Genomic DNA, 26,863 nt, shown 5'->3' with positions numbered 1-26,863 from the left:
GCCACCACGCCCGGCTTAAGAACCCAATTTTAAATTTAAAAAAATGTTATGACTTTTTGCTGTTGTTGTTTTGAGACAGGGTTTCTCTGTGTGGCCCTGGCTGTCCTGGACCCACTCTGTATACCAGGCTGGCCTCGAACTCACAGATATGCCTGTCTCTGTCTCTCAACTGCTGGGATTAAAGCCATGTGCTACCACTGGCTGACTACAAAATTTTATCTTTTTTTTTTACAAAATGTATAATATTACTCTTCCATTTAAAATTTCAATAGTAACACTTAGCTACCCCATTGAACACTTAGTAAGAAATTTTCAGTTTTTACATCTTCATTTTGTTTGATACAGAATGTATCTCATGTAGCCCAAGCTGGCCTTGAACTTGATTTGTAGCTGAGGTTGCCTTGGATTCTTGGCCCTTCTACTTTCCCCTCCTAAGTGCCACGGCTGTAGGTATGCACAGACCTACCGGGCCTATTTTCTAAATTTTGCTTTTGTTCATCAATTTTGCTCCTGTTTGCAAGTATAGCCAGTGCCTAGCTTATAAGTGTTTTTAGCCTTTTATATTTGGATATATATATAATATATTTGGAATTAGAAGGTCTTCCAAAGAGAAGTCTGAAACCCAAAAGGTAAATTAATGTTTTTGAACCATTTATAAAAGTTTCTTTACTTAAAAAGAGCAATGAACAGTTTATATGTGGCATGTCCCATCAGGTGCCCCTGCTTTGACGATTTAGTGACATTTTCAGTTTTCAGGTAGATTACATATTTTGCTTCTTTTTATATTTTTATAAATATATAATTTTACAGCTATGGTTTAAGAGCGTAGATACACACCCCAAGTTCCTGCATGTCTTCTACTTACCAATAGTTAAGTGGTAGTTATTTTTCTTATCTAATTATTTCTTATCATATTATTTCTTATCTAATTAAGTTTTTGCTTTTGGTTTTTGTTTTTTTTTTCAGTTTTTTGTGACAGGGTTTCTCTGTGTAGCCTTGGCTGTCCTGGACTCACTTTGTAGACCAGACTGGCCTCGAACTCACAGTGATCCACCTGCCTCTGCTTCCCGAGTGATGGGATAAAAGGTGTGCGCCACCACGCCCATCCCTAATCCACTTTCTTAATCAGAGTGTTTCTCTGAATTAATAGCCCCCTCTCCCTGGGCCCTTCTGTTGGGAAGTTTTCCCTGACACATAGAGAGCCTAAATACAGACAGAGGAGGGACTCTTCAAAACTCATTAAACCCACAGCCAGGCTTCTCAGCTGTCGCATTCACTACAGACTTTGAAGCCAAAGGTAATTATGAAAAGAAGTAGTTTATTTTAGCTCCCAAAACCCATGGTGAGTACACTGATTGGAGGACAATGGAAAGCTCTACATGCTTCTACAGTTTCGCTCTGTTTTCTTTTTCTTTTTTTCTTTTTTAACTGCCTTGATTCAATACCTTCAATACCTTCCTTCTAGGATTGGATTTACAGACAGCTGTGTGAGACCTCCACTCCCCTCCACCCTCAGCTGCTTCCTCTGATTGATGTGTACATTAACTCTATTCTTACTCCTGCATCTAAATCTAACCCGGAAGCCACAAATCAGCCCGTCACAGAGCAGGAGATACTCAACATTTTCCAGGAAGTCATTGGGGTAAGTACAGTAGTGGTTCTCATGAGTCTCTGGCTTAGTTAATTTTTTTCCCTTAGAAGTCTTATAGGTAATACTAATTTAAAAACATGAATAATGCACACACAATTGCAAACACATACATAAATACACATACACACACACACAAATGAAATTAAATTTCATTAGCTCACCAATAAAAATTAGTTCCAAGTAGTTTGTCAAACAGCACTTTTTGAAGAGTTCTTTTCTCTATGTATCTTTAAATTTTATTTACCTTATTTATCTTTTGTGTATGTATTCCTAAGCGCATAGTTTTTGAGATAGTGTCTCACTTTGTAGTCTCATTGTCTTGCTGCCTCAGCTTCTGACTAATGGAACAGCAGGCTTGACCCACCATGCACAGTGTAAGGACTTGCTTTGCAGCCTTCTGTTAAAATACAATGCGTGCCTTGAAGCTTATGCATTTGCTAAAGGACTATGGCACGTTTCACCACACATCCACCATGGCGGTGTTTAGCTTTGTGGGAATCAAATGTACGTGGACTCACTTATGGAAGTTTAATGATAGTCTCTTTCATTTTTCCCCCTTAGGAAAACGTTACAGTTTGTGTAGAAACAGTTAAATACATGGGGTTTCTTTGTTTGTTTTGCTTTTCAAGACAGGGTCTCTCTGTGTAGCCTTATCTGTCCTGGACTCACTTTGTAGACCAGGCTGGCCTCGAACTCACAGCGATCCACCTGCCTCTACCTCTCAAGTGCTAGGATTAAAGGTGTGCACCACCACTGCCTGGCGTACGGGATATTTTTATGAATTGTTTTCTTCATAGTAGTTTTATATAGAACTTTGATTGCTGCAAGTCTTTCAGGAACAGCTTGGTGGGAATACTGTTGAGAAGGAGTAGCTGCAGGCTTGTGATAGTTCCCCTCATCTTAAAGTCTAGGAAAGGATGTTTTCTCTCATCTCTCATGACCTTCAAGCTTCGGTGAAGCATGAGGTTGTCTCTGTTTGCTGTGAACCCAGCCGTCCTCTTCCCCGTCTAGCTGTGCTTGCTGCAGCAGCACTGGCTAATCTGTTTTCTGCTTTTGCTATTGAAAAAGGAAGCAGCTCTTGCTGTTGGGTATTTTAACAGTTTTCCTATCATCTCAGGGTGACAGTGTCCGCCTTAATCAGCGCTTCAGTATCACAGCGCAGCTCTTGGTGCTCTATTATATCCTGTCTTACGAGGAAGCTCTCCTGGCAAACACGAAGACTTTAGGTAAGTTACTCAGAGCTGAGTGGTTCCAGTGGTCTGTTCCCAGTGAATTCTGATGGTCCATGAGATTGAATAATAGGTAGTAAGGACCTGCTAGGAAGCTTTTTAGGCTACATTTGAGATGATTGATATATCACAGGACCCAGATAATCCTTTAACATTTATCTTAGTGGATCAAATTTGAGAGAGAGTAAGGTTAATGTTGAGGCTTTGGGCCTCAGCATAAGGGGCAGAACAGTTGTCAGTTGGAATAAAAGAACCGGGAGGACCTAGGTTAGCGGTTTGGGCCTCAGGAGCTCAGCCTTGCGTGTGTGCAGCTTCCTGTTTTGTTGGGATGAGGACAGTGAGTCGGCCGCTGTGTATCTGGTAGATATCTGGACTGCATACTTTTGCATAGATTTATAATTATGGCATTAGATAGGCTCCCAGCAGAGGAGTGTAGAGGAAATCCAGGAGATGCGGGGTACTGGATGACAAAGAGGAGCTACTGATGTCGCTGTCTGAGCTCTGTTCATTGACCCTGAATGAGGAGGTAAACTGAGGTCTAGGGTTCGGCTGATGAGGTTCAGTGAATAAGATCAGGAAGTAACGTTTACATTTTTTTATTTTGTGGGTGTGTGAGTGAGTGCCTGTGTGTATGCAAGTACACCACACGCGTGGGGCCCACTGGTTCTCTAGAATTAGAGCACAGGCAGTTATGGTCACCGATGCGGGTGCTAGTGCTCTCAGCCGCTCTCTAGGAGGAGAAGGCAACTGTCCTTTTGTTGTTGAGACTAGTGTCCTGCAGAGAAGGGCTGTTGGAGCCAGGCAGCCTCCGGAGTTACATGGCGGTGAGTGGGAAGAGAAGGATGAGAAGACTCTTTTCCTCGCAGAACTGTCCCTGGCTAGGGGGTTTCTCTGGTCTAGCTTGTCATCTAAGGGTGTAAAGTATGCCATAGTGTTGAGACAGTTTTTGTCTATAGCCAAAAGATTATTTGCCTCAGATATATTCTTACCTGTGATATTGTGTTGTAGTCTTAGCCCTTTGCTGATTGTGCTCTGGTTTAATCCTTATAAGAAACCTTCGCAACTGCCTGCTCAGATAAGAACCTGAAATCCAGGTAGAACCAAGTATTGGAATGTTGTAGCTATTAAAGTGCATGCATGTGTCTGTTTAAAAATACTCATGCACATATGTATATTAGTGTGCATAGAGGTGTATATTAATTCTAGTTAAATGTTCATTTTAAAATATTTTAGACAGGAGATAAAAATTGTACATATTGAGGCTGGAGAGGTGGTTCAGAGGTTAAGAGCACTGACTACTCTTCCAGAGGTTCTGAGTTCAATTCCCAGCAACCACATGGTGGCTTACAACCATCTATAATGAGATCTGATGTCCTCTTCTGGTCTGCAGGTGTACATGCAAATAGATTATTCATATACATAAAATAAATAAACATTTATTTAAAAAATTGTACATATTTATAAGAATACCATTGATATAAGTATCCATCCAAAAAAGAGGCACAGTAATAAAGAATGAGTTCCTGTGTACTTAATACTTAGTTAAAATGTGAATATTTCTTGCGCTTAAAACACCATTTTGTGTTTGTACTTAAAACACTGTGCTGTAAGCTGGGCATAGTGCTGTACACTCAAAATTACCTCAAAACAAACTGCTTTACCTAGTGTGAAAAATACCAGACATACAGCTTTTATTTGTCTTTTGGTTTTGAGACAGTCTCTTATCGACTCAGCTGGTCTTGAACTCTGTTCAGCTGAAGTTTGCCTGAGCTCCCAGTCCTCCAGTGAGTGCTTGACACACAACTGTGAGCCGCCATGCCTGGCCACAGGCTCACTCCTCAGTAGCTAAAAGTATGACTTGTTTAACTCACCTTCCAGCTTTATGTCACCTAAAAACAATTCTCACCTTATTCTACTCTGTCCTTTTTTTGTATGTAAAAATTTTTTTCTTAGTCACCAGCAGAACAAGTTTCATTGCTTCATTGTCTGGTACTTGGTGAACTGGTGCTTAGGTACCACCATGCCCAGCTAGGTGTGTGCCACTGTGCCTGGTGTTTTATTTTATTTATTTTTTAAAAATTGTTTTTATATTAGATGTATTGGTGTTTTGCCTGCATGTGTGTCTGTATGAAGGTGTCAGATACCCTGGAACTAGAGTTGCATACAGTTGTGAGCTGCCATGCGGGGGCTGTGAATTGAACCTGGGTCCTCTGGAAGAGCAGCCTGTGCTCGGGACAGCTGAACCGTTTCTCCAGCCCTTTTTATTCATCCTCCTGGTGTTTTATGATTTGCATTGGGATCATCAGGCTCTAAGTCTGTGTTCATGACTACCTCAGGCTTTCCTAAATGGACGTGGGAGAGTTTGGACTGTGCACTTCTGCGCTAAACCCTTCTGTGATTTGTTTTTCTTTTCATTTGTTTCAGTTTAGGGCATTTTCTAGATCTTCCCCATGTTTTTCCTTTATAATCACTATTTAGGTAGCACTTTTATATATTAAATGAATTACAAGTACTTTCACAGCCGGGCGTGGTGGTACATGCCTTTAATCCCAGCCCTCAGGAAGGGCTGTGAGTTCAAGGCCAGCATGGTCTACAAAATGAGTTCAGGGTCCTGGACAGCCAAGACTACACAGAGAAACCCTGTCTTGAAAAAAAGAAAAAAGAAAAAAAAAAAGAGAAAAGAGAAAGAAAAGTGCTTTTACGTTGTCTTTATTCCCATTTGTTTTGAAAGTTAGGATTTGTTTCTGTTACTTTTATTTTACACTTTTTTCCTCCATGACAGCTTCCATGCAAAGGAAACCCAAATCATATTCTTCGTCTTTAATGGACCAGATTCCTATCAAGTTTCTTATTCGGCAGGCTCAAGGGCTGCAGCAGGAGTTGGGAGGTATTTGTTCTATTCATTGTTCTTTGTTAAATTTTACTGTTAAGAAAATGCTACTGTTTATGCTATAAGTTGTAGTAAATATTAAACTGTTTAAAAATGTAAGCATTCAAGAATGAAAATGCTTTTTGCTTCTCTCACTAAGTCCATTACCTCACTCTACAGATCAGCATCCCTTAGAAAACCCCACCTGTTTTCAGTTTGACATGCATTTTAAGTCTTTTTTTTTTTTCATATAGGATGACCCAAATAACGATGGCTGATGGGTGTTGGGGTGCAGCTTACTGGTAGAGTGCCTGCTTAGCATGTGTAATACCCGGGCTCATTCACAGCACCACACACACGATGCGTTGATGCCCACCAGTATATATTTCTAATTTTCTTTATCTTATGATGAGGTTATTTAGAATAACCCTATTGTAAGCTGGAAGTATATCAAGTTCAAAATACATTTGTGGTCAGATGTGGTGGCTCAACCTTTATCACAGCACTTGAGAGGCGGAGGCAGTGAGAACTCTGTGAGTTCAAGGTCAGTCTGGTCTACATGGTGAGTTCCATGACAGCCAGAGCTATGTAGTGAGACCCTGTGTCAAACACAGAACAAAACAAAACAAAAAGCAAAGTTATTTGCTCCCTCTAAGCTACAGAATACTGACGCTCAGCAGTTGAGGGCACCTCCGCGTAGTGCCTGCTTCCCCTCGAGACTGTATGACTCCCCATGAGCTGCTCACTGCTGCTGCCGGCCATCACTGGGGAGTTTGTCTCATATTGCTAGCCTTGAAGTGATTTCCGAGAATAGCTTCCACCTTGTGTACGTCACTTCCAGGACAGTGTAAAGCCGAGACCTCATCGGTCCAGCTCTCCAAAGCTGCAGGCTGCCTTTGACCTAGAGAATAAGAACTTCATATGCTTGAAACTAAAAGATAGTTACATAATAATATTTTAAAATATGGATGGTATTATACACTGCCTCTTTTTTCATTACTTGAAATTTGCACCCCGGGCCTGACATGCAGTAAGCTGTGCTGTGTGCTGAACTGTGCCTTCAGGCCTCTGCTTCTTCTGCGATTATTTTTCTTGAAGTCTTAGATATTTATGATATCATCCATGTAGATCTACTTTATTGTTTGAGACTGTTCCATAATATTCCAAGATATATTAATATGGATATAATAGTTCAATTGTAAATGTCATTAAATAGACTTTAGTATTTTTAGAAATTTGATGTTTTCTTACTAACCACCTTTCATGTTCCAGTGTGGTTTTCCTCCGTCTTTGAAATTATGGTTTTCTTCTCTTCCTTTGCTGTGGTTGGCTTGGAAGAGGAACGTGAGCCTTCACTGGACATGGTTAGCCAGATGGCTACATTTATTATAGCTTTACATAGTCTGCTTCTAAAAAACTGGTTCAGTATTTGGCAGCACTGGCCAATTAACATGTTTTACTGAAAAGCGTATAATATGTAGATTGGTTTGCACATCTCTGTGTCCGTTGGGTAGTTTTAGTTGTACATATGTTTAGAGATTTAAAGTTCCGTAGCACTTTTAATTGTTACAATGCCTTTTTGACTGTGGAACCCTGAGTTTTAAGCAGACTTGAGGGTCAGACAGGGTGGCACATGACAGTCTGAGTACTTGAGACGCTTTTTAGTTTTTTCTCCTGAACTCCAGAAACAATACTATGTTAAACAGCTTTCATGGTGAGAGTCAAACAGGGGGCTAAAGTATTAGACGGTGGGGAAGCTGTGCTCTAGGGGGTTGTTCTCGACTTACTGTGAATTAGTTTTCTTGGGGAATTTTTTTTTTTTTAATACTACTTGAATTTTTTTTGTTTGTTTTTGATTTTTCTTAAATTAAAAAAAATTCCTTTTGGCTACTTGTGTTGGACTTAGGCTCTCCCCACATGAGGCAAGCCCTCTGCCATGCATCTACTCCCTGAGTCTTTGTTTTGAGGTAATATCTCACCAAGTTGTCCAGCCTGGTTCTGAGCTCAGTGTGTAGCTCAGGCAAGACCTTGAACTTGATCTGCCTGGCTGGACCTTCCTAGAGCGTGATGTCAGGCCGCAGGGCCTCCGCAGGTGGGGCTTGGCATCCGTACTCTGCATGCGCAGCAAGTTCCTTTAGTACCTGGTGCCAGTGGGGCTGGAGCCCTGCCGTGAGAAACACTGTAGGGCACTGCTGCTCCCTGGGCTGCTGGCTGTCACAGTCTCACAGTAAGGAGTGGGGAAGAGTCTGCTTTGAGCACTGAGAGTCCAATTAACTGGTTTTCTTTTCTTTCTTTTTTTTAAGGGCTGCATTCAGCTTTACTACGCCTTCTAGCAACTAATTACCCACACTTGTGTATTGTGGATGACTGGATCTGTGAAGAAGAAATCACAGGGACTGATGCTCTGTTAAGGCGAATGCTCCTGACTAGTAATGCTAAAAATCACTCTCCGAAACAGCTGCAGGAAGGTACAGGAACTGCTCATCTTACCTTCTTCTACTGTTCAGAGGTGCTAGGCCAATTGAAATCCTATACTGTAAACAATCGTCTTTGGTTAAGAATTTTTAACCATTTCTTTGCTATGTTGGAAATTTAGTTGACGTTTATATCATTTTCATATTATGTGCTATATCACTAAAAAGACTTAGAAACTTCCCAAACTGAAATACATTACCATTAACTGGTAATGCTCTCGATTAGTATCTCCAAATACAAAGCGTGTGAGCCACACATTAACACTGCATTAGCTGTATTAAACATCTCCATTCATAAGCCTTCCTTAAACAGTTGTACAATCAGTGTAAAGATTGTCATCGCAATGTCACGTGCAGTGACAGTCTTTACTCCTCTTTGCAGTGACAACATTGGCCTTGGCACCCCACCCAAACCTACCCCAAATTTTTGCTGTTGTTTCTCTTGAATTCTTTTTGCTGTTATTTCTAAGTCTTTTTCTCTTTTCCCTTTGGAGCTGCAGACTGAACTCTGGGCCTTTGTGCGTGCGGGGCCAGTGCTCTGCTCCTCAGCTCTACTCCCAGCTCTTGAGGTCATTGTCTTTTTGTTTTCTCTACACAATTGAAGGAATTGTGAATTATCCAAAGCCAATTGTCCTCGACACGTGCAGTTTGAAGCCAAATGCAAAGTGACATGTGCTGTTCTTAACCAGCTTTGGGTAGCTTTTTCCACATTTCTTTTAGGTTCTACTGGTTTTCTGGGGTGAAGGACATGCAACTATTTTCAAGGGAAGCTGTGTGTTTCATGTTTCCCTTGAAGTAGTCATGAACATCTAGCTATAGAGAGTTACAGTGTTGTTCATGATGGCAACAAAAATAATTTAAAAAACACTTTCCAATATACTATTTCATTATGTAATCAAAAAGAAAAGTATTAATTTAGTTTTCTCATTTGGTATTTATTTTATGTTTGCTAGCCAGATTTAATTAGTGACCACTCTAGCGGAGAGATAATTCTAGATACTTAATAATAGCAATTTGCTGGATGTTTATCTCCTATAAAGGGACAACAAGAGGAAAGTATCAAGGAGTTTGAAACTTCCAAATCAATAAACTACAGAAGCAAGACTGAGGCCCACTCTCCTAGTTCAGTGCTAGTTCTTGGGTGATAAGACTAGCCTTTGTGTCACCAGTACGATACTTAAAATGAACTTTATGAAATTACATCTGTACTCTTACAGCTTTTCATTTATTTTTGTTACACTTTAATTTAGTTTTTTTGTATTTATCAGGGAGGGGGGGCGGGCTTGTACATGCCACACTGCACATACAGAAGTCAGGACAACTTGTGGGAGCTAGTTCTGTCCTTCATATGGGTACAGGGAGGGAGCGTGGCTTGTCAGGCCTCACTTGCCCTAACCCTCTGAGCCATCTCCCCTGTCATACATGACATTTTCTAATGGCCTTTATATTAGTTTCAGTGAAAATGTAGTTGTGAGCAAAAATTGTACTTTAACACCATTGCTTTCTTGATTTGTTTGGTCCCTACTCTAAGAAAGCAGTGTTTATTTCTGCTTGGTGAACATTACTGAATTTAGGTACTGATTGCAAATTTTCTTTTTAGCGTTTTCAGCTGTCCCGGTAAGTCACACACAAGTGATGCAGATTATGGAACCCTTGACTCTACTTTCTGCCAGTGAGCTTATACCATATGCAGAAGTGCTAACATCTAATATGAACCAGCTGCTGAACTCAGGGGTTCCACGGAGAATTCTACAAACTGTCAATAAGTTATGGATGGGTCTTAATACTGTGATGCCAAGAAGGTAAATTCTGTCTGCTGCTGTATGCACTAGAAAAATATATAGCTTTACTAATACACAGGAAACTTAGCTGTTGGAAAAACATTCACAAGACCACTCTCATCAATGTTTTTGAGTATGTAGCAATAAAAATTTTTTCTGAAGAGATTAATTAAAAATATATTAGCCAGGTGCGGTGGTACTGATCTTTAATCTCAGCATGCACTTGGGAGGAAGAACAGGTAAATAGCTCTAAGATTGAAGGCAGCCTGCTCTACATAGTAAGACTTTGTCTTAAAAAAACAAAAACAAAAACTTGTTACATTTTATTTATTTATTTATTATTTTTTTTTCCTTTTTTTATTAATTTATTCTTGTTACATCTCAGTGGTTATCCCATCCCTTGTATCCTCCCATTCTTCCCTCCCTCCCATTTTCCCCTTATTCCCCTCCCCTATGACTGTTCCTGAGGGGGATTACCTCCCCCTGTATATGCTCATAGGGTATCAAGTCTCTTCTTGGTAACCTGCTTGTTACATTTTAAGGAAAAGAATATCCTTTAAGAAATAAAAACTAAGTCAGGATGATAGATGCCTTTCTTTAATCTCAGCAATTGGGAGGCAGAGGCAGGAGGATCTTTGAGTTCCAGGCCAGCCTGCTCTATAGAGAGTTACAGGACAGTTAGGGCTGTTACACACAGAAACCCTGTTTCAAAAACCAACCAAATAAATAAACGTGAATAAAAACTATTAACAATTTGAGGATGTCTTTTTAAGGTGGTTTCCTCTGCGTGGTCCTTTGTGGCTATAGCTGTGATTCAGATCCTTGTGTCTCACACCATTGCTGGGGTCCAACCTCTGGCGCACCCGCAGTCGTGTGGGCTGGCTTCAGAGTCCCTGCACGCAATCCTGCGCTTAGACCTGCGTAGTCTGCAGCAGGAATGTGGCATCTCAGGCGCAGCGGAGTTTGGAGAACAGGGCTGTGCTTCCGTTGTGGTTGTCAGCAGGTTGCTGCTGGTTCACAGAGTGCGTCAGTAACACCTGGCCAGGTGGGAAGACTGTACGACTGGTCTGACTTGCTGAGAGTTTGCTTTAGCAGCTCTGGGAACTGAGAATAGTTGTTCTTTCTAAATTCAAGTCTTTTGTTGTTGGTGTTTTGTTTGTTTGTTTGTTTATTTTTCAAGACAGAGTTTCCCTGTATAACCCTGGCTGTCCTGTAACTCACTCTGTAGACCAGGCTGGCTTCAAACTCAGAGATCCTCCTGTCTCTGCCTCTCAAGTACTGGGATTAAAGGCATACCCCACCTAAATTTTAAGTTACACTTTACTTCAAATTAATAAATGCATATAACATAAGATCTACTTTACACTTTTCTATTGTAGATCCTGGTTACCTAGAGAAAAACCATCTTCAGCTTTAACAAAATTCCAGCCTTGCATCTCTTTATTACAGCGCAGCAGTAGTCTTACAGCAAGTTCACCTTCTGAGTCTCCAGGTTTAGACATGGTTTGGGAAGTTTAGCAGTCTAGCTTTCTTCCTTCCTGTGACTCTTCTTTCCCTTTATTTTCTAATACAGTTCTATCTTTTAGCTAAAGCAATATTTAATGTTCATCTTATGATTGTGTACTGATCCCTGCACTGTGCAGTATACTGCAATATTCTCTGATTACCTTTTTTTTTGGTGCCGGGGAATCGCACTCAGACTGAGCATGCCAGTCGCCTGGGCTGTCCCTGAACTACACTGCCTAATGGCTCATTTCTTATGCACAAGTGCTGTTCTCTGCACCTGCCATTGCCATAATACTTGCCTTGTTTCCATTTGTTATGATATCAATAACTAATAAATGGTTCATCCCAAACTCTTTATTAAGACAAGGCTTACTTTATAGTAATTATAACACAAGCTAATCTGTCAGTAAGATAGTTTTCATGAGGACATCTCCTTCAGATGTTTCCATCTTAGTGTTCCCCTGGGATATGCGCAGTTGTCCTAGAATTGCTGTTGCCTCTGCTTTGCTGGGCTCCCTGTTTTCTTCCTGGTTCCTGTCCACATGGAGCACATACTGCAGTGCTTCCTGAGACAGGCCGGGTGGGGCTGGGGCGGTTGTTTTTATGACTTTGAGGTTCCAATCTTCTCACGTATATTGCTGTCTTGCCTAAGTGTAGTTGGTAAATTTGCGTGCACCATTCTTTTGACTTGGAGTTCCCACTGGCTTTAGTAATCTGGTGTTTTTACCTCATTCCAGCCCTTTGTATAGAGTCATTGTTTTTTTCACTCATAAAAGGCTTTTCCCCTTTGGGTTGTGAAATGTAAGAATGATGTGTTTTACTGTGGATCTTTTTTCTTTCATGTTATTAGGCACTTTGTTTGGTTTTGTTTTTTTCTTCTGGTGAACAGTGTCTTAATTTTTAAACATTTTCCCTCTTGAATAGACTGAATTCTGTGTGTCTTTGCATTGTTGTGTGCATGTGAGGACAGGTGCCTGAAGAGGCCAGAGATACTGGATTTTTGGGAGCTAGAGTTAGAGTCCAGGCTGTCCTGGACTCACTCTGTAGACCAGGCTGGCCTCAAACTCGCAGAGATCTGCCTGCCTCTTACTTCCTGGGTGCTGGGATTACAGGCGTGTGCCACTGTGACGAGTCTAATTTTGATTTTTTTTTATAGCTAGTAACTATTCCTCTTGATATGCTAAGTATGATAATCTTGTCATTCTTCTTCACTCTCTTTCCAGATGCTATGATCATTCTACCACAGCTGCAGAGACTTTTGCGTTTATTGTTTATCTGTTTTAGTGACATAATGATATATTATAGATGTCTAGTTTTTAGTTTTTCAGAGTTGATTCATTCCTAGGGCTGGGGATGTAGCTCAGCTGGTAGTGTGCTTGCCCAGCGTACATACGTTGAAATCCTGGATTCCACCCCCACCCAGTGCGTAAACCAGTCCCTGCGGTGCATTTTAGTGCCTCAGCACTTAGAAGGGGGCACAGGAGAAACCAGATGTTCAGGTCGCTCCCAGCTACACAGTGAGTTTGAGGCCAGCCTGAACTACGTAAGAGCCTTTCTCAGAAACAAAAACAACAAAGAAACTCCAAAGGTTTTTTTTTTTTTTTTTGGTTTTTCGAGACAGGGTTTCTCTATGTAGCCTTGGCTGTCCTGGACTCACTTTGTAGACCAGGCTGGCCTCGAACTCACAGCGACCCGCCAGCCTCTGCCTCCCAAGTGCTGGGATTAAAGGCGTGCGCCACCACGCCCGGCTTCCAAAGATTTTTTTAATACCAACTTTCCTTTTTCTTTTTTTCTTTGTCTTTTAGAGACAAAGGACCAAATGACTGTAGATATTGTAATATAGCTATTATGAATATGTTACTGTTTTCTCACCAGGCTGTGGGTAATGACGGTTAATGCACTCCAGCCTTCCATAAAGTTTATCCGACAACAAAAATATACCCAGAATGATTTGATGATAGATCCTCTCATTGTCTTGAGGTGTGACCGGAGGGTTCACAGGTAAGTTATTTAATTCTGTTTTTTAAAAATGGGGCTGTACAAAAAAAAAAAAAATAAATAAAAAAAATAGGGCTGTACTTTAGAGAATCAAAAGAAATAGAAGAAAACCATTTTAATATCCTATTGCTTTAAGAAATACATAGTTCATACAATTTATGCAGATTTTTTGTTTTCTAGTTGCATATATTAATAAAGTATAGTCTGTAATATTGAGTATGGGACAGTGAAGTCTGACCTTAAAGAAAGGGTGTTCTTGACTTTGGTAGTCGTCAGTAGTGACCCCTCTGTCTCTTAAAATCAAAGCCCAAGAAGAATATGACCATTTCTGCTAGCTGACTAAAAAAGGTTTTGCTTTATTGTGTTTTATTTTGAAGATTTATTTATTTAGTATACAGTATTCTGCCTGCATGTAACACCTGCAGGTCAGAAGAGAGCACCACTTTCATCATAGATGATTGTGAGCCATCATGTAGTTGATGGGAATTGAACTCAGGACCTTTGGAAGAGCAGTCAGTGCTTTTAACCTTTGAGCCATCTCTCCAGCCCCTTGTGTTTTATTTTGAAATAAAGTCTTACTGTATAGCTGAGGGTGACCTTGAACTCCTGAGTTTCCTGTCTCAGCCATCTTAGTGTTGGGCATACAGGTGTGTGTCACCATATACAGCTTGAAAAATTATTTTAAAATACTGATTGACTATAAGTCATTACATACTTTAAAACTGTGACCTTCTCAGTGTCAGTTGTGATGTTAGCTTCCCTGATGCTATATGTGTCTCTTACTTCCTAGCTAATTATTTTGGCTTTAACTCAAAATTCTCTTTTTTTTTTTAACTAAAAAATGAGTTTAATTACTCAGATATCAATATTTGAACTTCAAGTTGTCATGATAAATAACATTAAAGGTAAATACGTTGAAGGGCCTGTACTTGATGACCATCATCTACATGGGGAAGGAAGGCAGATGTATGAAACTTTAAATCTTAGGTCATATGCAGATGAATGGTGTGCTAAATGTTTTCTGTTTTTTTGTTTCTCTGTGTAGCCCTGGCTGTCCTGGACTCACTTTGTAGACTAGGCTAGCCTCCAACTCACAGAGATCCACCTGCCTCTGCCTCTCTAAGTGCTGGATTAAAGATGTGTGCCACCACGTCTGGCTTGTGTTAAGTGAGGTTTTTTTTGTTTTGTTTTGTTTTTTGTTTTTGTTTGTTTCTCCAAGATGGGATCTTACTATATAGCTCTGGCTGTCCTGGAACTCACTATGTAGATCAGGCTCGCCTCAAACTCTTAGAAATTCACCTGCCTGTACCTCCTGAGAGCTGAGATTAAAAACATGCACCGGGTAGGCTGGAGGGAGGCTCAGTGGTTAGGAGCACTGGCTGCTCTTCCAGAGGACTCAGGTTCAATACCCAGCACCCAGTGGTTCACAACCATCTGTAACTCTGGTTCCAAAGGATCTGGCCTCTGTGGACAGTGCATACATGTGGTCCACAGACATACAGGCAGACAAAACACCCATGTACATGAAATAGAAACTAAAGATTGAAAAAGAAAAAAAAAAATGGCTGGTGGTGCACACCTTTAATTTCAGCACTTGGGAGGCAGAGGCAGATGAATCTGAGTTGGAGGCCATCTTGATCTACAGAGTGAGTTCCAGGACAGGCAGGGCTGCACAGAGAAACCTTGTCTTGAAACACACACACACACAAACAAAAAAGTTGTAGGGGAGCACTGGGAGAGATGGCTCAGAGGTTAAGACCACCCACTTGTTGCTTATTTAGAGGAAGGACCCCGGCTTGGTTCCCAGCACCCACACAACAGCTCACAACTATCTGTAGCTGCAGTTCCAGGGAATCTAACTTCTAACTTCCTTGGCACCAGTTACACACGAGGTAAACAGACACACATGCAGGCAAAACACTCAAACACATAAGTACAAATCAAATCTTTTTTTAAAAGTTAGGAAATAGCTGGGTGTGGTCGTGCATGCCCTTAATCCCAGCACTTGGGGGAGGCAGAGGCAGGTGGATCACTGTGAGTTTGAGGCCAGCCTGGTCTATAGAGTGAGTCCAGGACAGCCAGGACTACAAGAGAAACCCTGTCTTGCAAAACCAAAAAATAAATAAAAAAATAAAGGTGGAAAACAATTGAGGAAAGACATTTTACATTAACCTTTGGCCTCCACACGTATGAGCACATGCATACAGTGTGCCCTCAGGAGCATGTGTCCACACCTACACTAACACATACATCACACACACACACACACACACACACACACACACACACTAAATTTGTAGAAAAGGGACATACCTTGCATATATACTTATTTGTAATTTTCCAGTTGATGGCATTCTCAAAGTGACAAAACTTTAAAAAATCATCTAAATATAGTTGGCTGAGATCAAGTTTCATAGGAACTAAGAGTCAGCAGAGTAGACAGCACAGTAGCTGGTACATGTAAACTGGCAGGGTAGTCCAGAAGCTTAACTCCTTAACTGTATTCACTGTTGTGTGGGGATGGTAAGGATACCATGACATACATGTGAACGTCAGGTGACAGCTTCATGCAGTTGCTTCTCTCATGATACATTTATGTGGGTTTCAGGTCACAGGGCGTTCATGGCCAGTCAGTGCCTTTACCTGCTGCGCCATCTCACTGATGGGAAATAAGGCATCTGTAAAAAACCTACTTAATGACTTGGCCTGAATTCCCTCAGGCGATTTGGGTTCTGGGAAAGCTGTTGAAGTTTGCTATCAGAATGCATGTGGTGTTTCTGTAGCTTGAACCTTTCACTGGAGAACCTTTCCTTAGGTTAGGAGGTGTGCACCACCACCCCAGGCAGCAGGTGTGTGTTCTGACAGTAACTGGCTACAAAGCACTTCCTCTCAAAGCTGTGCTGTGCTTGCCCTCACCCTGTGGCTGACTGTCCTATCTACAGTGAGGCTGCAGTCAGTGGCACTGTGGAAACGATATGCTATATTACATATGTCTGCTACACTGTGTGTTTCTTTTCACACTACTTTCTTAGGTCAGATTGCTAAAAAGAATTTTGACAAAAACAATGTACTCCCCCCCTCCCCCCGAGACAGGGTCTCTCTGTGTAGCCTTGGCTGTCCTGGACTCACTCTGTAGACCAGGCTGGCCTCGAACTCACAATGCTCCACCTGCCTCTGCCACTCGAGTGCTGGGATTAAAGGCTGCGCCACCACCGCCCGGCTCAATGTACTCTTTTTTAAGAATTGTGATTCATGCTCTTTCCTGGCACCCAGAAGGGCTCAACCACCTTCCACCCCATTGCAGTGTTTTATGTTGTACGCCTTTTTGCGCATTTCTGCTTCATATCTTACAGAAAGTGAAAGACAGATTCTTTTTTTACCTTATATTTTTGTAAGATGAACATTTTTATATGTTTATTGACTATTATTTCTGGTTTATCTTTCAGAAAAGCTTTTCTAATATACATACATTTATTTATTTGTTTATTTAGAGAATTCCTCATCTATAATGCCTATAAAGACTATTAAAGGCTGGGTGTGGTGGCACATGCCTGTAATCCCTGTACTTGGGTGGCTGTGGCTGAAGAATCCTGAATTTGCGGTCTGTCTGGGCTACATACTGAGTGTCAGGCCAGCCGGGCTATGAATTTTTTTTTTTAAGTCCTAGTTCTCTGGATTGATTTTTAAAGTTAACATACAAATTAATGCATATCGTTATGAAGACTCTAGACTCTAGGAAAAATGATATCAGTTCTTACTACATGTATTGTAGTTTAAAATTTTTGGAGTTCTAAATGTGCCCCCTACCTTTTTTTTTTCTTTTTCTTTTTCGAGACAGGGTCTCTCTGTGTAGCCTTGGCTGTCCTGACTCACTTTGTAGACCAGGCTGGCCTCAAGCTCACAGAGATCCACTTGCCTCTGCCTCCTGGGTGCTGGGATTAAAGGCATGTGCCACCACACCTGGCTGTGCCCCCTACCTTTAAGCTGCACCCTAGCCTTTATTTTATTTAAAAATTTTTTGAAGATTTATTTATTTATTATGCATACAGTGTTCTGCCCACATGTAAGAAGAGGGCACCAGATCTCATTATAGATGGCTGTGAGCCACCATGTGGTTGCTGGGAATTGAACTCAGGACCTTTAGAAGAACGGCCAGTGCTCTTAACCTCTGAGCCATCTCCCCAGCCACTAGCACCCCTAGCCTTACTGCTTTGTTCTGCCTTTTCTTTTTTAATCTCTATGTAGTTTAAATTTATTTTTACCAAGTGAGCATTCTTATGGTTTTAAAAGAAATTATACAACATATATAAATGATAATGAGGATTTGCCTAGTAATGCTGGGGGTAGGAATGTGGGTGGGCTTAGATCTCAAATAAGCCAGCCCTGTGTGGATAACTTTGAGAGCTGAGTGATAGGGTCTTTGAGATTCTTTATTAACATCCATTTTTCTTTGTTCATTTCTGAAACTTTTCATATGTACTAATATGCAGAAATAAAGGTATATAGTGAGACGTGCCACCCTCACAGCTGTTCTTCTGACATTGGTAAAGTCAAATTCCTGGTTGGCTTCTCTTGACCAATTCCAGATCTGTTTCCAGAGGAACCTTTCATGTGTCTGTATAGCCTCATTCTTCACTGTGCTCTAGACATTTAAAATTCTTGTTGTAGGGTCCTAAAAAGAAATGCAAGTGGTGGCTGAGGATGTAACTCAGGACCAGAGCACTTGCTCAGCATGTTCCTGCATTCAGGCTCAAGTGCTGCGTGTGCTCATGCACACACACACACACACACACACACACACACACACACACACACTGCATAAAAAAAAAAGAAAGAAAATGTGTACTTGGAGGCTGAGGTGGAGGATCATGAGTCTAAAGCCAGTCAGTCAGAGGAAAGGCATTCAGTCGTGGAAGAGAGATGATTAGGTTCCCAGGAACCCCGTGGGCCTTGCCAGCACTGTGTGCTGCTGGCCATAGCTCTCCCTTGTTTCTTCTGACTGTCGTGAAGCTCCACATATGGATTAGCAGGATTGTTTTCCAGAAACTCCAATTCACAATGTCTAATTTGACATTTAAGATTTTGAAAAATATTTCAAGTAATTTTTGTGTTTTATTTGTTTGTTTGTTTGTTTGTTTTTCGAGACAGGGTCTCTCTGTGTAGCCTTGGCTGTTCTGGACTCGCTTTGTAAACCAGACTGGCCTCCAACTCACAGCAATCCGCCTGCCTCTGCCTCCCGAGTGCTGGGATTACAGGCATGCGCCACCACGTCTGGCTGATTTTTGTGTTTTAGTTCTGGAAAAATTGCTACAGTTTATTTACCCATGCACAGGTAGAGGGCCATTCTTCCTGTTTCCAGTGTGTGTTTTAGTGCTGGATTAAACCCAAGGCTTGTGCATGCGAGGCAAGTGTGTTGCCACTCACCGTGCTGTAGTCCGGGCCCCCTTTGTCTTCTTCAGTTTCAGATAGACTGTTGCCAGGTTGCCCAGGATGGTCTCGAATCTGTGATTCTCTTGCTTCAGGCTTCCTCCACCAGCCTTCACGTGTACCCAATTTCTAGGTGAGGTAACTGAGGCCTAGTAATAATTTCTCCAGTTACATGACATTTATCTACTTTTAGAACAAAGCGAGTTTTGCTTTCCTGCACCAAAGAAGAAATGGGAGTAGAAAGAATAAATATTCTGTTTAGGTTTCCATCTTAGTCAATAATAGAATATCTATTTTTTGAAGACTTATATCTGAGTTTTACTGCTTTATCATTTTCTACAAGAACTAATATCTTTCTGTACAACTTAAATAACTTATTTTAGCTGATGAGATAAACAGTGGTATTTATCTAATATTGAAATGCATAAAATAGAAATAAAATTTATTTATTTACCAGTTGTTTTGGAGGGGGTGTGGCCCTGCTTTGTGACCCTGGCCAGCTTGAATTCTTCATCCTCAAGGTTCAGCTTCCCCGGTGCTGGGATTATAAGCAAGCACCAACACACCAGTGTAGACCTTTAAGAATGAATATTTCATTGGGAAAAGTGGCTAACCTGTTTTCCAAAGATTTACACTGAATTGATTGTGTTCTGACTAATTTTAAAGATTCCGTCCATCCTGATTCTTCTTGGCTTAGGTGTCCCCCACTAATGGACATCACTCTGCACATGCTGAACGGCTATCTCCTTGCATCTAAAGCTTACCTTAGTGCCCATCTGAAAGAAACAGCAGAGCAAGACAGGCCTTCCCAGAATAATGCAGTAGGTTTGGTTGGACAAACTGATGCCCCAGAAGTCACCAGAGAAGAGTTGAAAAATGCATTACTAGCTGCTCAGGTAAATTTTGTTACGATAAAATTTAGTCAAATGGCGTGTTTGTTTGTTTTTAACTAAATAAGTAGATGGCACATTGACCGCATATGTACACTGTTGACATTGCGTGTTGCTTTTATCTTAGAATCTGAAACAGTAATGTTATCTTTGCTTCTGAGTATCAGGTGGAATCTCATCATGAAAATTTAATATGTATTTTAATAAGATTTATATTTATTAGAGTATAAGCCTTTAATCAGTCTTAAGTAATATCTTCACTTGACTAATACGTATCTTTTGGACACCTGTTTGTCAGATGCTATTCAAGGACTAGGACGTGGTGTTAAAGGAGATAGAGTCTTTGTTTACTTGTTCTTAATGATGAGATGGTAGAAAAAGAAATTGGATGTTGGAGACAGGCTGTAAAAAGAAAAATAAGTGACTATATAATATTATAAAATGCCAGGCTGTCTTTTCCATATAGGAGCCTCAAACAGCTCACCTCTCAATTGCTTCTCTGTGACGTGAAGTAGAGGGAATAGGGAGCTCAGGGAAGGTGGGAAAGGGAGGAAGGGGATTAGGCTCAGGTCTACTTTGGTGGCCATTGGCTCAGATTACTTGTTCAGTAGATATTTGTTTCCTGCAGTCTTAGAGTCTGTCTAGTAGTATATGAGCCTTAAGAACTATGTCAGCTGCTAATTTACATGCTTAAAATTTTTTTTCAAGACAGAGTTTCTTTAAGTTGCCTTGGCTGTCCTGAATTTTGCTCTGTAGACCAGGCTGACCTTGAACTCACAGATTGACCCACCTCTGCCTCCTGAACACTGAGATTAAAAGGTGTGCTTTAAAAGGATGGGATTAAAACCTCCCTGCTACTTGCTTATTTTTATTTTATGTGTGTGGGTGATAGCTGCATTTGTGTCTGTGCACCATATGTATGCAGTGGCCCTGGAAGTCAGAAAAGGGTATTGGGCTCCCTGTTACAGACAGTTATGAGCTGCCGTGTGCATGCTGGGATTGAACCTCAGTCGTCTGGAAGTACAGTCAGTGTTCTTACCCACCAAGCCATCTCTAGCCTCCTCTATATGTTTATTTTTATGAAAACAGTGGGTTTTTTCCCCCAGATTCTTTAGGAGTTTTTAACCTTAAAAATGTGAGACCCTTTGCATTGTAAACTGTCAGTTCTGCTCTAAGAATTACCACGTTTTTTGGTGTTTGTGTGTTTCAAAAGAACTTTTGTGCCATTCCTATTCATATGAAGCAAGAGATTTCATTTTCTGATCATCTACTTTTTTAATCTGTTTGTAGGATAGTGCAGCTGTTCAGATTCTCTTAGAGATTTGTTTGCCTACTGAAGAGGAGAAGGCAAAAGGTGCCAATCCTGACATCTCCCTCCGGAATACTCAAAGTGTCATTACCACCAGCACTCCAAGTAAAGAAATGGAAGAAGGAGAAGACAATTTGCTCTGTAACCTTCGAGAAGTTCAGTGCCTTATCTGTTGCCTCTTGCATCAAATGTACATTGCAGACCCCAACATTGCTAAACTCGTTCACTTTCAGGTGCATGTCCAAGAATAATGCTTAATGTCTGAATTTTCTCTTTTGGTTTTTCCAGATGGGTTTCTATGTGTAGCCTTGGCTGTCTGGGACTTACTTTGTTGACTAGGCTTGCCTCTGCTTCCCTGAGTGCTGGGGTTACAGGCATGTTCTACTATGCCCAGTTTTATTTTTTCTTGAGGGATTTATATATTAAATCAATATAGGTCATTCAAAAATTAGAAAGGATCATAGTCCTTTGCAATGTTTAGAAAAATCCAAATTGTGAATACCGATAAAATATCCAAATATTTTATCTCTGTTCTGATGTATTAGGAAAGTGCAATTCCAGACACATTTCATAAACTTGGTATTCAGAGCAGAGTGTACAGAAAGGGAGTGAAACCACACTGTGCCCCTGCCTGTCTCTGACTTCCTCCTTTCCTCCTGAGGCAGGGCTACCCTTGTGAACTTCTGCCTCTGACCGTCGCAGGGATCCCGTCGATGCACATCTGTCTGGATTTTATACCGGAGCTTATTGCTCAGCCAGAACTTGAAAAACAGGTAAAAAGCATTTTAAAACTTGAAGAAAATTTGATCACTTTTAGTATGGCTAGTAGAGAAGACATTTTATGTTTTTAAGCACTTAAACTTTTCTAAAGAAATAATCTAACATTTGCATTCTGTATTCCAGATATTTGCTATACAGCTGCTTTCTCACTTATGTATCCAGTATGCATTACCAAAGTCACTTAGTGTGGCTCGCTTAGCTGTCAATGTCATGGGAACTTTGCTAACAGGTGTGTAGCCAATCAGCATCAATACAAGTGTCAAACAGTGTTTATCACATGTATTTTCTGAACTTTAAGACTCAGCAGTTTTTGTTGAGACAGTTTTTCTCTGTGTAGCCCTGGCTGGTCTGGAACTCACTATGTAGACCAGGTTGGCCTCAAACTTAGAGCTCTTCCTGGCTTTGCCTCCCAAGTGCTGGGATGGCATGTGCCATTATGACCACAGAACGCCAACTTTTTGGCGTTTTAATGAGTCAGTATGACACATTATATGTTGCTGTTATTTTAACTTGTGCCATCCTTTGAATTACTATTCTTTAAAAAATTTTTGTACTTACAAATATGATTTGCAGTGTGTGTGTGTGTATGATATATATATAAATATATATTTTAGTTATAATATGTTTTTCATGAATGATTATAAAATCTGTAGAATTAGAACACAAATTAGAAATTACTGCATGTGGGCTGGAGAGATGGCTCAGAGCTTAAGAGGACTGAGTGCTCTTCTGGAGGTTCTAAGTTCAATTCCCAGCAAACACATACTACCTCACAACCATCTATAATGTGATCTGATGCCCTTTTCTGGCCTTCAGGTGTACATGCAGGCAGAGCACTGTATACAAAATAAATTAATCTTTAAAAAGAAAAAGAAATTAATAAGTGTGCTCAATTCCAGAAAAAAAAAATTGAAAATGTCCTAAATAGCTGGGGAGTGGTGGTATATACTTTTCGTCCCATCACTTGGGAAGCAGAGGCAGCAGCTCTCTGTGAATTCGAGGCCAGCCTGGTCTATAGAGGGAGTTCTAGGACATCCAGAGCTATACAGAGAAACCTTGTCTCAAAAAAAAAAAAGATAAGTTAATAAAAACATTAGCTGTTTCCTTGAACTCTATAACCTAAATTAATTCTGTAACTTATCCTATATTTCAACCACCTTCTGGTGTGTAGAGTAAAATGTTATAAAACTAAACTACTTAAAAGATATATTTTTTTTGTTCTGTTTTGTTTTTTTGAGACAGGTTTCTCTGTGTAGCCTTGGCCATCCTGGACTCGCTTTATAGACCAGTCTGGCCTCGAATTCAGTGATCTGCCTGCATCTGCCTCCCGAGTGCTGGGATTAAAGGAGTACACACCATGCCCAGCTAAAGATTATATTCTTTCTGAGTGTTCTCACAATAGTTTGCTCATTCTCTTTCTATTATTTTCACATCATCTTATAATACTTTATAGTGGTTAAGAGTTCATAGTGCCTTTAGTTCTGGCTTTACTCCTAACTTGTGTGACTTGGAACAAGCATTATTTTATCCCTAGGCCTAGAGATTGAACACAGGGCCTTGCACGTGCTAGGCTAGAACCCTGCACTGAGCTATCTCATTCAGCCTTGGAATACTTTTTTTTTTTAAACAGGGTCTTACTGTATAGACCAGGCTATCCTCAGACTCAGAGATCTGCTGCCTCTGCCTCTTAAGGGCTGGCATCTTTTAAAAGCGTGTACTACCACACTGGACCTTAGGACAACTGTTATAATTTCTCCAAAATACAGTTGTGAGAACTAAATGAAGTAATGCAAGCAGCATATTTAATCACAGTTCAGGGTTGGAATAAAAACGTGGGTCTTGGCTGGGTGTTGTGGCGCACGCCTGTAATCCCAGCACTTGGGAGGCAGAGGCGGGTGGATTGCTGTGAGTTCAAGGCCAGCCTGGTCTACAAAGAGTCCAGGACAGCCAAGGCTACACAGAGAAAACCTATCCCGAAAAAGCAAAATAAAATAAAATAAAATAAAAAAGGGAAAAACCATGGGTCTTAGATGATGAATGATTAGTAGTGTAAGGGTTATTAAATTAGCATGGGCAACATCCAGTAAAACGGGCTTCCCAGCTCAAGGCCTAGTGTTAATTTGCTGTAGATTGTCTGTGTCGAGTTATATCTGTATGACAAACACTGTGCTTCATCTCTTCCCACCAGTCCTCACACAGGCTAAGCGCTACGCTTTTTTCATGCCCACTCTTCCAAGTTTGGTCTCCTTTTGTCGAGCATTTCCTCCGCTCTATGAGGACATTATGTCTTTGCTAATTCAGATAGGGCAGGTGTGTGCCTCTGATGTTGCCACGGAGACCAGAGACATAGATCCAGTCATTACACGTAAGTGGTACCTTGTTCTCAAGAGTTTGTTTTTTTTTTAACTGTTTCAAACAAGACTATATTCATTTCAGAACATCTTGCCTTTATTATTTCCTCCCCTTATTTTGTAGGTCTTCAACAAATAAAGGAGAAACCAAGTGGCTGGTCTCAAATCTGTAAAGATCCATCTTACAAAAATGGGTCCAGGGACACTGGAAGCATGGACCCTGATGTCCAGCTCTGTCATTGCATTGAAAGCACAATAATTGAGATAATAAACATGAGTGTTAGTGGAATCTGAAAACAAAACTTAGATGCAGCCGCTTGCTGCATACCCAGCGGGAGTCCGACTGCATGGGAACAGTGAGGTCTTGGAGCTGCTGAGATGATTCAGTTCAACATGAGTATAGGTTAGAACTCTGCGAATTACACTTCCTGTGTTCGACTGGCCTATCTTTGGATCTGCACTGATGGTGTGTTTATATTGCAGCAGCTGAGCTTCTTTTCCTTTGGGAAAACTAAGAAACTCACTGCTAAAAAGGAATTGTGCCATGCACTTAGCTTTCGAAGTGAAGAAAGATTGCTAGGCTTTTAATTTAATTTCTTATAAAAATGAGCTGTGGATATCCTTCATATTTGTGGGCTTTTAACAGTTTTCAACAAAGAGGGAATGAGAGGAAGGAGAAAGAGGGATGTAGGGAAGAAATAATTTAGGAAAAATTGCCAATTAAATACACAGAAATCTCAGACTTGTAATACGAGTAACTGTTACAGATTGGAATTCTAATTTGTGAGAAGCAGTAGTAGGAAGGCTTTCTTAAAAAGGCAGGAAAACCAGGTGTGGTGGCGCATGCCTTAAGTCCCAGCCCTAGGGAGATAGGCAGATGCAGGCAGATGCAGGCCTGTGTGTTCAAGGCCAGCCTGGTCTATATAGTAAGTTTCAAGACAGCCAGAGCTACATAATGAGACCCTGTCAGGGAAAAAAAAAAAAGCAAATGACTGCCTTGGAATTAAAATGAAGATATAAAATTTCACATATCTGCTTCAATTTTTCCTAATATATGAAGCCATATATTTAAAGAGATACTTGAATAATTTGAAAATTTAAGATACTGATTGTACTTACAGAAACATCTTTGTGTAAAGAACCTGAAAGTAAATTTCATTTATTCTTTTTTAAATTTATTTTTATAATGCTGTATTATCTAATTCTCGGAGGAGCAAAGATATATCAAATTAAATGAATTTTAGAGCAATAAACCCCAGTAGAGCTCTTGGTTCATCATCAGGATTACAATTTACATTTTACTTTGAGGAGATCTTTGAGAAAGAGAATACAGTGTTTGAACCTCAGGAAAAGTTATAATGTGGAAAATACTGTGCTGTTGAAGCTTGCAGTCCTCTGTTAGGAGCTTCTTGATTAAGTAGATGCATTCAGATAACCACAATCATTTTTAAAAATTAAGTAGCCAATGTAGAAGGTACTTCTTTGCTCTGAGAAATACCTCAGTCATTTGCCACCCCACTCAAAGCAGATCTCTCGTTAAAGAAGGTAGGAAGCTAATAAGGAAGTTTGGGTTTTTTGTTTTTTGTTTTTTGTTTTTGTTTTGTTTTTTTACAGAAGAATTTAGCTTCAGCCTTTCCACTGGCACATAGTCACATCTCATTTTCCTTCCTTGTTACTCCTGACCCTACCTCATGAAGGTGTTAGCAAAACAAGTTTATAGTTGTTTCCAATCATGAAGTGCATAGGATCATGCATGATGGAATATATATATATATATGAAGATATATATATATCTTTATTAGATGCTTAATGTTCAATTAAGTAATTTTGATGTGAAGAGTAAAAATATGCTTTAAAGATATACCATAAGAATTTTCATATTTTTAAATGAGGCGTTTTTGTAGTCTCTTAAGATTAAATCCTGTTTTGTTTTTAAATGAGGCCTTTCTGGAATATTTTGTGTGAATAGTAGAATGCTTTAGGAATTCAGAATTGTTTGAAGTATGGTTTGTAATGATATGCAGTACATATTTTGTGGGTCGATTTTCAAAGACTGGTCATAACATACTGTATTAAAGTAATAACATAGGCTGTTTTTCATCCAATTTGTTGATGATGTAAATAAAATGTGTAAATAATATGTGTTAATATTCATGTATCTTAAGTTAAGGTTATAAGCTTTGTCACAATGTAATTTTTTTATTCAAGTCAAAACAGATGTGTGCAACTATTTTGAATATTGATTTATAAACATTCATTCTTTATCAATGAGTTGTACTCTTTGTGTTTTATTCCACAAATGTTAAATGTAAATGGGTACCAGGAGAGATTTAGAGCCACATCCACCAAAGAACAGTAAGTGATGGGAATTAACTGAAAGATTTAGAAATTTACATGAGGAAAATGAGAGTAGTTATTTTAAATACTAGAGATATTTATAAAAATCAGGAGGGTGCTGGGCTAAGTGGTACACACCTCTTTAATCCTAGCACTCTGGAGGCAGGTCTACATAGCGAGTTCCTAGAGAGCCAGGAACACAGCCTTCAAAAAAAAACCCAAACAAACAAACAAAAAACACAAACAAACAAACAAAAAACC

The 26,863-nt window shown here is 40.2% G+C and overlaps 1 protein-coding gene across 1 annotated transcript in view; it reads left to right on the top strand.

Annotated features, from left to right (window-relative positions):
• Positions 1 to 26,533, top strand: part of INTS2 (integrator complex subunit 2) — a 47,626-nt gene extending 21,093 nt beyond the window's left edge. Inside the window, exons 14-25 of the mRNA XM_084803253.1 lie at positions 1,466 to 1,642; positions 2,769 to 2,877; positions 5,663 to 5,767; positions 8,053 to 8,217; positions 9,824 to 10,025; positions 13,386 to 13,511; positions 19,633 to 19,831; positions 21,116 to 21,367; positions 21,800 to 21,907; positions 22,038 to 22,143; positions 24,103 to 24,279; positions 24,390 to 26,533. Coding sequence (XP_084659379.1) covers positions 1,466 to 1,642; positions 2,769 to 2,877; positions 5,663 to 5,767; positions 8,053 to 8,217; positions 9,824 to 10,025; positions 13,386 to 13,511; positions 19,633 to 19,831; positions 21,116 to 21,367; positions 21,800 to 21,907; positions 22,038 to 22,143; positions 24,103 to 24,279; positions 24,390 to 24,559 — 1,896 coding nt within the window. The 3' untranslated portion in view covers positions 24,560 to 26,533. The remainder of the gene's footprint in view (positions 1 to 1,465; positions 1,643 to 2,768; positions 2,878 to 5,662; positions 5,768 to 8,052; positions 8,218 to 9,823; positions 10,026 to 13,385; positions 13,512 to 19,632; positions 19,832 to 21,115; positions 21,368 to 21,799; positions 21,908 to 22,037; positions 22,144 to 24,102; positions 24,280 to 24,389) is intronic.
• The last annotated feature ends 330 nt before the right edge of the window (positions 26,534 to 26,863 follow it).

The sequence above is a fragment of the Acomys minous genome (genome assembly GCF_964271855.1).
Source record: "Acomys minous genome assembly, chromosome: 12".
NCBI lineage: Eukaryota > Metazoa > Chordata > Mammalia > Rodentia > Muridae > Acomys > Acomys minous.
This window is presented reverse-complemented; position numbering and strand designations above follow the sequence as displayed.